This window comes from Lithobates pipiens, unplaced genomic scaffold, assembly GCF_037356315.1.
Source record: "Lithobates pipiens isolate NorthernLeopardFrog02 unplaced genomic scaffold, aLitPip1_a1.2 Scaffold_13, whole genome shotgun sequence".
Classification (NCBI taxonomy): Eukaryota; Metazoa; Chordata; class Amphibia; order Anura; family Ranidae; genus Lithobates; species Lithobates pipiens.
In genome coordinates, this window is record NW_027507718.1 from 148,298,177 (window position 1) to 148,310,269 (window position 12,093).

The following is a 12,093-nucleotide window of genomic DNA, read 5'->3' on the forward strand; positions in this document are numbered from 1 at the left end:
GGGTGCAGCGAGGCGTTTGCTGGGAACAGTGAGGTGGCATTTTTTAGGCGCAGTGAGGCGTTTTTTGGGCGCAGTGAGGCGTTTTTTGGGCGCAGCGAGGCGTTTGCTGGGAACAGTGAGGTGGCATTTTTTAGGCGCAGTGAGGCGTGTGCTGGGCACAGTGAGGCGTGTGCTGGGCACAGTGATGCAGACTTTTTTTGGCACAGTGAGGCGTTTTCTGGGAGCAGTGAGGCATTTGAAGGGCACAGTGGCAGCGTATTTATTGGCAGAACAATGTACTGTACGTGCTCGCCCCCCATCTCCAAGCTCCGCTCTATCTCCCCCTCCCACCAACTCTCCGCCTCCTCGAGTCTATAATTTTTCTGGAGCCTGGACAAGCATAAGACGTGATTCGCATGGACATGATTCGTACCGTGAGAGCACGATCAAGGACCGTGAAATCGCGCATGCGCAGTAAAGACCCGCCGTCAGCTGCTTCAGTGACGGTGTAGTGTAATATTTTGCTGCCTATCACAGAATGCTACGGAAGTGACGTTGCCACCAGAAATTGCGTACTGCGCATGCGCCGTGCGTTCCAACATAGTTTCGGCAATACAGTTCAGCGAAACCATCACATAATGTTACGGAAGTGACGTTACAGACAACACAAACACTGGGCCGTGCTTTACAACACTAATACTTCCCTTGCTACCTAGTATCATTTTTTACCAACCATGCTGAGCTACATGCGGTGTTAGGTTCTGCTTTGCTGGGACTGAACATTGAAGCACAGGGATAAGGATGAGGACACTGAACATTGAAGCACGGGGATAAGGATGAGGACACTGAACATTGAAGCCCGGGGATAGGGATGAGGACACTGAACTTTGAAGCTCAGGGATAGGGATGAGGACACTGAACATTGAAGCACAGGGATAAGGATGAGGACACTGGACATTGAAGCACAGGGATAAGGATGAGGACACTGAACATTGAAGCACGGGGATAGGGATGAGGACACTGAACATTGAAGCTCGGGGATAGGGATGAGGACACTGAACATTGAAGCATGGGGATAAGGATGAGGACACTGAACATTGAAGCAGGGGGATAGGGATGAGGACACTGAACATTGAAGCAGGGGGATAGGGATGAGGACACTGAACATTGAAGCATGGGGATCAGGATGAGGACACTGAACATTGAAGCCCGGGGAATAGGGATGAGGACACTGAACATTGAAGCAGGGGGATAAGGATGAGGACACTGAACATTGAAGCAGGGGGATAGGGATGAGGACACTGAACATTGAAGCACGGGGATAAGGATGAGGACACTGAACATTGAAGCAGGGGGATAGGGATGAGGACACTGAACATTGAAGCACAGGGATAAGGATGAGGACACTGAACATTGAAGCATGGGGATAAGGATGAGGACACTGAACATTGAAGCAGGGGGATAGGGATGAGGACACTGAACATTGAAGCAGGGGGATAGGGATGAGGACACTGAACATTGAAGCTCGGGGATAAGGATACTGAACATTGAAGCAGGGGGATAGGGATGAGGACACTGAACATTGAAGCTCGGGGATAAGGATGAGGACACTGAACATTGAAGCTCGGGGATAAGGATGAGGACACTGAACATTGAAGCTCGGGGATAGGGATGAGGACACTGAACATTGAAGCATGTAGCTCAGGATAGGCACTACAAGTCCCAGCAATGCAGAACCTAACACGGCACGTAGCTCAGCATGGTTGGTAAAAAATGATACTAGGTAACAAGGGAAGTATTAGTGTTGTGACGCACGGCCCAGTGTTTGTGTTGTGTGTAACATCACTTCCGTAACATTATGTGATGGTTTCGCTGAACTGTATTGCCGAAACTATGTTGGAACGCACGGCGCGAGTGTTTGGAACGCTTTGCGCATGCGCAGTACGCAATTTCTGGCGGCAACGTCACTTCCACAGCATCCTGTGATAGGCAGCAAAATATGACACTACACCGCAACGGAAGTGACGGGTTGCGTTCTGCATGAGTCGCAGACAATATTACTACACCGGCGGACTTATGATGTAAAGCGAGTGTAGCAAGTAGGTTGGTTGACTGTGTAACGTGCGTCATCATTGTGCGCTTTCTTTTAGTATAGCCGTCTGTTTGTTTAAAGAAATGTCGGTGAATTATGCAGCCGGTTTGTCCCCGTATGCTAATAAAGGCCAATGCGGTCTTCCTGAGGTAAGAGACGTTAAATGACGAGCTCCTGCTCGCAAGTACGTTGTTTTCTCTGTTTCACTTGTAGAGTCTGTTTTTTTTTTTTTTTTTAGTGCAGGAGTAGCATTCTAAATACTATAAAGCAGATCTCTTTTTTTTTTTTTTTTTTTTTTTTTTTTTTTTTTAAAGAAAAGAAACCTGTTTTATTTTTTGTTTGTTACTTTCTGTTCTTGTCACTGACTCTGTCAGTAGTAGCTCCAAGCTCTAAAATTGTAGGCATAAGGCCTCTTGAATGCGGGGCTTGACAAATGTTGCTTTTACAGACGTTTGTGTGGTTGTGTGTTTTTTTTTTTATTTATTTTATTATTTTTTTTTACGAATGCGCTTTTAGGTTAACCTATATGGCCATGCACAGGCTGAAAAAAAAAGAAGAGCGCTTTTAAGAGCTAAATGCAAGGGAATATAAGCACATCTAAATGCTAGGCACTTTAGTGCTTTAATGTTTAATCGTTGCAAAGGGCAGAATAAATTCATGCTCTGGCTGTGAACACTCAAACGCTTGACCTGCCTAAACGTGTCTAAATGCATGTGCAAAATGCAGCTTTAGGCATTTTTTTTTTTTAACTGCTTCTTGCTTGGCCACTGCATATAAATGGACAAATGGGACAAGCATCGATCTGGGGAGACATACTACCCATATGTCCTCTCAAATCTGTGCCTTGTGTGCGATCCTGTGTGGACACAGTGGATCACTGATCTGATTACTGGGCAGAAGTGCTCTGCCCTGGTACCATGTGATTAATTACAGTTATCACATGTCCAGTAGTAAACATGTCTTCTTCTGGGGATTCATTTGGCCAATTGACCAGCGTCATGTGACTATCTGTTCCCTCGTAAACCATAAAACTATATGTATAGCTTGTTGACCTGTCACAGAGCTTATACAACTTGACCCCATATGTGGCACGCTTGCTGGGAAGATTCTGTTTGAATGACAAGCGGCCAGAAAACTTAATCAGGGACTCATAAATGCAGACCACTTGCTTGGGAGTAACACAAGGCTGCAAACTGGCTAAAGTGGTGTACAAGGGGCTGAATTTTGGGGAGCCGATCAAATTCAGGGTCACCTCGAGGACGACAGAGTTCATTGTCCTTAAAATGCATGAACCACAAGATCTGCTCGTATCTAGCCCTGGTCATGGAAGCAGCGAACACGGGCATATGGGGAATTGGGTCAGTGGACCAATATGACTGCAATTTTTATTTTATTTTTTATCCCCATGAGGAGGGATAGGCCCAGGAAGATCTTGTATTAGGTTTCCAATCTCTTGCAAAGGTCAGCTGGGGTTTAGTGGTGATTGAATTGACCAGCATAAAAATTGCTTTGGTCCACAATGGATCTCTAGAGATCCTCTGTGAAAAACAGCAAATAAAAATCAAGTAACATAAAATCAACTGTTTCCTCCTGAATTCCTGGGTTGGCCAGGGAATAGGGGCAGTATGGGTGCTGCAGAAGTGATGGGCTCCCAATTAGGATTGCCCTTCCTGCAGAATATGCCACTATGGGCTTGACAGGCCTGTGTTTGTCTTCTTGGTGGCTGCGGGACACTACTCTGCGAATGCTGCAGTTATGTGTGTTGCGACAGTGATCAATTGATACTGCACTTGGATAGGCTGGGTGGAGGGGCTAAACAAAGGTGCTAGCAGGTATCTGGGCTGATCCCGCTAATGCTGTGTTTTTGGGAACCCTAAACTACTAGTATAGATCAGATATTGATCCGTTCAGACACTATACTAGTAAGGGAGGTGTATGGTGCGTGCGTGGTTGTTAGCGTTACTGGCACTAATCTGACGTGGATTAGGACTGACGTTAAAACCTAACTGAAGTCACCCGCCGGGTGATCAGGGGGTTAAACCTTTATGAGGCAACATACGGCTGGTACCCTGACGCTATAAAAATCTAACCAGCGTCACCCGTGACACTAATACGGTGATCACTGCTGATAGGGAGGGTTAACTAGGAGGCCATTGTTCTTAAAACCTTTTATTACCTAATATATGGGGGTACCCTGATGCTATAAAAACCTGGCGGTGAAACTAACTGGCTAATTAGCATCACCCGTGACACTAATACGACGATCAGAAAATAGATCTATTGGTAGGGCTGCCACTAACGATTATTTTCATAATCGATTCGTTGGCCGATTTATTGTTTCGATTAATCGGTCAATAACCTTAAAGAGGGATTTCACTGAAAAAAAAAAATATTAAAAGCCAGCAGCTATAAATACTACAGCTGTTGACTTTTAATAAATGGACACTCACCTGTCCCGGGTTCCAGCGATCGCTCTGCTGCTGCCGCCGCCATTCTAGGTGAGGGAATCGGGAAGTGAAGCATTGCGGCTTCACTTCTCGGTTCCCTACTGTGCATGTGTGAGTTGCGCAGCGCAATAGGAATGGTCCGCTTTGTCTCTGGGACCCGTGTGTGTACCAGCAGACAGCGCGCCGGGACAGGAAACGGCATAGACTCCCGTGGGAGTCTATACCCAGAAATGGGTGCAAATACCTGTCTTAGACAGGTATCTGCACCCCCCTGAAAGGTGCCAACTGCGACACCGGGGGGGGGGGGGGGGGGTCCCGATGAGTGGAAGTTCCAATTTAGGGTGGAACCCCACTTTAATAAAAATAAAAATAAAAAAAAGTGGGTGAAATTGACATTCATTTTCAACCACAGTGACGGGAAAATTTGGAAATAGAAAAGTTCTTGGTCAAAGGATTTTTCAGACAACGTATGTGGTTTTCGTTCAGAAATTACATTCATTTTAAAGACCAAATGTTAAAAACAAGTGAAAATTTCAAACAAAATTCTTTCATTCAGCGAATGTACAAAGATTTTTCGTCTGAATATTTTCGGCTGAAAATTGATCGGTGTGGCCAGCAAAAGGCACAGTACACACCTATGAAGTTTGCGTTTGATCTGTTTCTGCAGTGCTTTTTGCTGTGCGTTTTGATTTTTACTGCAATTTGTGCTTTTAATTTATTTTTTTTTTTTTTGGGGCATATTAACCTCCCTGGCAGTAATCCCAAGTCTGGCTCGGGTTGGGATTTCACTAATGGGAGCGGTAACCCCGAGCCAGACTCGGGATCGCATCGCTGGATGCAGGGGAGGACACAGGGAGAGTTACTTACCTTGTCCCCTGGATCCAGCGATGTCCTCGGCGCTGTGTGATCGAGCTGTCCTCCGCTCGATTCACAGTGCCGAATGCCGCCGAGCTCCGTTCCCTGCGCCGTTACGGCGCACGGGAGCGGAGAACAGCGGCAAATTCAAAAAAGTAAAAAGACACAACACACACACAGCACTGTAATCTTTCAGATTACTGTACGGTATTAAAAATTACATACCCCCTTTGTCCCTAGTGGCCTGTGCAGTGCCCTGCATGCACTTTTATATTATAAATGCTGTTTTTTCTGCCTGGAATTTGGAGATTGTCCATAGCAACCAAAACGTGTCCCTTTTTCAGTGTTTTAGGATTTGATTACATTATTGAATAATTTTTATTATTCTTTATTATATTATAAACTTTATCATACCAGGGATGTCTGCTAGACTTTGGTTTGAACAGATTTAAGAGAGTTATTCCTAAGAATTACAGGACTACAAAATAAAACACCAAATTTCCATGCAAAATAATTGTACCGCTTTCAGCACCTAAAACCTGACTGAATCATACCGACAGGGAGGTTAAACACAAATTGCTGCAAAAACGCATTACATGCTTTTCTGTAGCTTCTCGTTTAGTAACATAATGGGGTTTAAAAGACTAAAATGAGCCCTTTATAGTACAAAACAGATAATAGTTACTGTAAGGGGTTAATTTTTTTTATTGTAGAACTGTGAAAGTAATATTTGTAGTAGCGATTATTCTTTTTGAACTATAAAGGGCTCACTTTTTTTATTTTTATTTTTTTAACCCCATTGTGTTACTGGCTGATTAATTGATTATGAAAATAGTAATCGATTAATTTCATAATCGATTCGTTGTTGATTAATCCATTAGTTGTTTCAGCCCTATCTACTGGTGACAGGGTGTGAAAGGGTTAACTGGGGGGGAGATCAAGGGATTAAACCTTTAGTAGGGGGTTAATGGGGGGTACCCTAAAACTACCTGGGCCTATTACTAGCTGCTCTAATGCTGATTAGTGTCACAAGTGACGCCAATGCAGTGATCAGTGAAAAATCTGCAATTGGTGACATGGAGTGATGGGGTTAACTGGGGGGCGATCGGGGGGTGAAATGTGTGCCTATGTGTACTGTGTCAGTGTAGTGTTGGTTTACCTCAGTTTTAAATGTCCTCTCCGTGCTCTAGAACCAAAAAGAATTCCAGGACGGGAGGTGGCATCACTTCCTCTGCCTTTAATTACATTACAGAGGGGAGAGGAGGCATTCCATTGGTCAAAACCGATCAGCAGGTCCAGGCCAGAAATCATTTGCCAGGACCTGAAGATGGATCGGTTCTGCAACGAATCCGATTGCCGCTGGCTCGAGTGACGTACGGGTATGACGTTTTGCACACCCGTGCCATTCTGCCGATGTATAGCAGCATGAGCCAGTTGGGAACCGGCTAGAGGGACCCATATTTTTGATGTAGTATTGTTGTGCCCATAAGTTTACATAGACAAAACAGATGGGAAATTGCTAAATTTTAATGAATATCAAAATTCCAAAAAAAACACATTTATAACACAGCAAAACAGAGACAACTACATACTGTATTTATCGGCGTATAACACTCACTTTTTCCCCCCCCCCTGAAATCGAGGGTGCGTGTTATACACCGATCCCCCGGCTGTTTCTATCCCTTTCTGCGGCTTCCGGGTATTTTTGGCCGCACTCGGAAAGCTGAAAGCCGTCGAACACCCGAAAATAGCCGAAGGCCACCGAGAACTACCGAGCGCCGCTGAGATAGACGGGACATCCGCTCTGTATCTCAGCGCCATTTTAAACAGCAAACACACTAACAAGGCTGCAAATGACTGTCAAGACTGCAATGCAAGGCTGCAATTGACACTGACAAGGCTGCATTGATGGGCATTTAAATGTAAGTTGTTTTTTTTTTTCCTTAACCACTTCAATACCAGGCACTTAAACACCTTCCTGCCCAGACCAATTTTGAGCTTTCAGCGCTGTCGCACTTTGAATGACAATTGCACGGTCATGCTACACTGTACCCAAATTAAATTTTTATCATTTTTTTCCCACAAATAGAGTTTTTTTTTTGTGGCATTTGATCACCTCTATGGTTTTTATTTTTTGCTAAACAAATAAAAAAATAGACCAAAAATTTGGAAAAAAAAATGTTTTTCTTTTGTTTCAGTTTCAAAACTTTGTAAATAAGTTTTTCTCCTTCACTGATGAACACTGATAAGGCGGCACTGATGGGCACCGATGAGGTGGCACTGATAGGCGGCACTGGGCGACACAGATGGGCACTGATAGCTGGCACAAATTGGCACTGATAGCTGGCATGGATAGGCCGCACGGATGGGCATGAAACGTCCGTGTAACCACCTGATTGTCCTTAATCGTAGATCTAAGAATGGAAGGGTAACTGCATGGCAGGATAAAGTTAATTTGATATTTCTATCATTAGTATTTAGTTCAGACATGAACTCCTTGAGTTCATCCACTGTGCCCCACCAGATCATCAGTATATCATCTATGTACGTCAGCCACATAAGACAGTGGCCGAGGTACATAGAGGATTGGTACACCACTTCCTCCTCTCACTCCAAATGGAGGAACGCATAAGAGGGAGCCCACGGAGCACCCATACAAGCACCTCTTTGGTGGTAATACACTCCCAGGAACTGAAAAAAATTATTCTTTAACATGAATTCCAGAAGTTCAACCACAAACCATTCCAGGAAGTGCCCCACCACAGCAATTCCCCAATCATGGGGTATCGATGTATAAAGACGTTCTACATCAATGCCTACCAACACCACATCATCGGGAAAGGTAAGACCAGCCAAACTACAGAGAACATCGATTGTGTCCTTAACGAAGGATGGAAACTTACAGACCATTTTTTTTAAAATCAAATAATCCACATACTTCCCCACCCTTTCCAAAGGTCCATTCATAGCAGAAACTATAGGTCTTTCAGGTGGACAACTAAGTGATTTGTGCAACTTCTGAATTATGTAAAAGGTGGGGATAGTGGAATTCTCTACTCTAAGGTAATCATTCTTTTTTTTTTTTTTTTTTTTTTAGATAGACAGCCAGCCTCAAAACCCAGTTTGAGTTTGGTATTCAAAGTCTCGGCAAGGGGTAGTCACCACAAGTGTTTTTTTTATTTTTTATTTTTATTTTATTTTTTATAGGTGGATCTATCATTCAACAATCACGCTATGCCTCTATGCTGTGGTTAGGTTCTGTCTGGATAACTTTCTCCCAGATTAGGTAGATAAGTGTTCACCTTCTTTTCTATACATAAAGATAAGATTTTTGCTGATTGTCATGTATGAGTGGAGGAGTGAACAGCTGACATCTTGTGGACGGACAACGGTACTGCACCAAGTGAAGATTTCCCAGTCTAATTACTATTTAAACAGATGACCTGGGACTCCTCCCAGCTCTGAGGAAGCTAGCGTCCAATATGCTAACGAAATGCGTCAGCCGGTGTCACGTGAGCGCATTACCCAGGGGACATGTCAGCTCACTACACGAGCGCAGACTGAATGGCAGCAGCCCGTGAATAATTGTCGGTGGGAAGTTCAAACACACGGCCGTCTGGAGTGTGTGCTATCGCCATTAATCGCACAGTGGACAGCAGGACTTGTTACTGGATTATCTACCTCGGCTGAGGATTGGTCGATCTGGATGGGTACATATGCTAGAAAGCAGGTAGCAGTAGGCAGCTCAAAAAACTGACATATGGCGAGAGTGTTGTGGACATAGATGCAAGCTGTTTGTGACGCTTTGCTCCGGCTTGGTCCTCCCCATCCCATACAGCCAGCTTTGCTCAGCTAAGGAGATTTAAATATATATAAGAACTGTGCCTGACTGTTCATTGACTGTATCTTTGATTAATATCACACTCCGCTGTTCAGCCATTTAATTAACTAAGCTAACCTGCAAATTACTACATAAGGAACTGTTAATATCCATGGAATAAGTATTGGACTTTGTTCTATTATCTGCTTTAAGTTGACTGAACTACAGGTTCTGCTTTGTTTGACTGCGCTGTTTCATCACATATACATTGAATATATCCATATGCCGTCTTAATTAATAGCTATTAGCAGTATTTATATGTGGATGTGTGTTGGTGAGGTATGCGTGTATGTGCAGCTGCACTTCCCTTTTTTAATATGACAATGTTGTCTTTTTTAATTATTTGTGGCTTACATATGTAGTTGGTTCTGTGTGCTGTGTTTATAAATGTGGTTTTTTTGGATTTTTGATATTGATTAAAATTTAGCAATCTGTTACAGGTCTCTCATCGCCCTTCTTGGGGAATTCTTTTTTTCCCTCTGTTTTGTCTATTATGCCATGAGGTCGAGAGAGTACCTTTTCTGGTGAAGTTATCCAAGAATTAAGTGGATTTATTTATTTAGTTTTGATAATTTGGGTTGATCCGGGCATTCTTTCTCGTACATCACGGGACACAGAGACTCAGTAATTTACTGGTGGGTTATAGGGTATCACTAGGTGATTGGACACTGGCACACCCTAGACAGGAAGTTCAATCCCCCATATAACCCCTCCCCCCCCACTCGAGGTACCTCAGTTTTTTCGCCAGTGTCTTAAGTGTTGGTCACAAGTAAAGATGTGCTGTGCTGAGCTCCGCTGGAATATCATTACTGGGGCCAGCTATGCAACCGGATCCATTCAAAGTGTCTTTTCCAGACCGAGTTGGATGGTACCCGGGCCTCGTCTCTGAAGAAACGAGGTTTTACCTGCAACGCTTCTCTTTTTAGAGAGCTGGACCCTGGGATGTGTATGTGTGTGTGTATATATATATATATATATATATATATATATATATATATATATATATATATATATATAATATATATATATTTTTTTTTTTTTCAGCCAGATTCCTGGCAGGGTGCTTTACGGGCCCAGAACTGCGGATCCCCCTATTCAAGGGGGCCCCAGTCTCTGAAGGTTTTTTTTTCCTAACTGAGCCCACCGTGAGAGGTGAAGATTGGGTCTGTTATTCAGTCCCTGCAGCTGGGAGACTCCTCAAGAATAGTCACCACCGGGAGCTGCCAAGAGCACATACCTTTTCATGTCTGATCTGTCTGCTGGGTGTCCACACTCTATGCTCCTCCAGCCATGCTCCAGGAAGGATAAAGGTAAGGTGTGTTTTTTTTTTTTTTTTTTTTCCCCTTCTGGGATTCTCCCTCCACGGATTAGGGGGCTGAGACAGGCCTGGGCAGAGAGCGATTAATATACCCTGCCGCTGTTCGCCGTCGTTCACCGCCATTACAGCGGCTTCACATCCACCGGCCCTTCCCTCTCCTCTGTCCCAGACTCCTCTCCATGCTTGCCAGCAGGGTTAGAGCCTCTGCTCGCGCAGGAAACACTCGTTTTTAAAAACGAGTGGGGGGGGGGCCGAAGGGGTTGGAGGAGGGGGGAGTGGAGCAATAGGCTACACAGACTTTAAAGTGCACTCTTTTCTTTTAGATGCACACAGCCTATGGAGGGACACAGCTGACAGGCGCATGTGAGTGTGGGAGACACAGGCATTCCCAGGCAGCATTTACTGAGTCTTAAGTAGCAGCGACAGTTGCTGAACTACAGGGCTCAGCAGTCAGTGCATTTTTTTTGTGTGGTACCTCTACCTTTTTGGTGCTTTGCACTATGGGTAAAAGAGGTACAAGTACCCGGAAGAATAGGGGCTCTAAGGGTTCCCCTTCAGGCTCTGAGGACCTCCTCTCTGCAGCACCTTTCCCCCCTGCAGGACCCGGGGAGGCTGGCCAGGGAGAGCCGTCGGGGTCAGGGGTTGCAGTTGCTTCTGGCACTTCAGCCCCTGTGTACATTACACAGGAGATTTTTTTTCCTCAACCATAAACGGTTTAGAGGAAAGATTAGTGACCTTAATCGCATCTTCACTCAGTGTAAGAAAATGCACTAGGCCCCCCTCTGTCACCTAGGACCCTCAGAGTGAGGAACTCTGAGATGGAGGAGAGGAATCCCCCCTCAGAGGATCGGGAGGAGACTGATGATTCCACTTCTGAGGAATTTAGTGGAGAAGGGTCCTCTTAAGCTTCTCAGGATGAGAAGATGTTGGTGCAAATTCTTGCTGGATTGCTTAAGTTACCCGTACCTGAGCCAGTTAAAGAACCCACTTCTTCTCTGGGTTCACTGAAACCTCCTCAAACTGCACATGCCTTTCCTGTTCATAGTTTGCTGGAAAGGCTTATCTATTCTGAGTGGGATCACCCAGATAATCATTTTTTTTCCTCCTAAAAAGTTTTCTACGCTTTATCCTATGGAGGAAAAATTTACTAAGATGTGGGGTATACCGGCAGTTGACGCCGCCATTTCCTCCGTAAACAAAAGCCTGACTTGTCCTTTTGACAACGCTCAGATGCTTAGGGATCCAACTGATAAGAAAATGGAATTCCTATTAAAAAATGTTTTCTCCTTTGGCAGGTTCAGTAGCACAACCTGCAGTGGCAGCAATTGGAGTCGGTCAATATTTGAGAGACCATATTAAACAGGTGCTTAAAGCTTTACCTGAACAGAAAGCCCGGGGGTTAGCTAACCTTCCAGTGGCTCTGTGTTTTGCTGTTGATGCTATCAGAGATTCTATCCTTCAGACCTCTCGCCGTACGCTTGGATTGGTACATATGCGTAGAATCTTGTGGCTGAAAAATTGG

General features: G+C 44.5%; 1 protein-coding gene across 7 annotated transcripts in view; it reads left to right on the plus strand.

The window, feature by feature from the left end:
* The first annotated feature begins 1,970 nt into the window (after positions 1 to 1,970).
* The window catches only part of SIRT6 (sirtuin 6), a 247,455-nt gene continuing 237,332 nt past the window's right edge, over positions 1,971 to 12,093 (plus strand). For 3 of the 7 annotated variants that reach the window (XM_077475724.1, XM_077475716.1, XM_077475717.1), the window contains exon 1: positions 2,072 to 2,220. In XM_077475724.1, coding sequence (XP_077331850.1) covers positions 2,155 to 2,220 — 66 coding nt within the window. In that variant the 5' untranslated portion in view covers positions 2,072 to 2,154. Of the gene's footprint in view, positions 2,221 to 12,093 lie in introns of all 7 variants that reach the window. The other 4 variants (XM_077475719.1, XM_077475722.1, XM_077475720.1 and 1 more) reach the window with 3 other exon arrangements.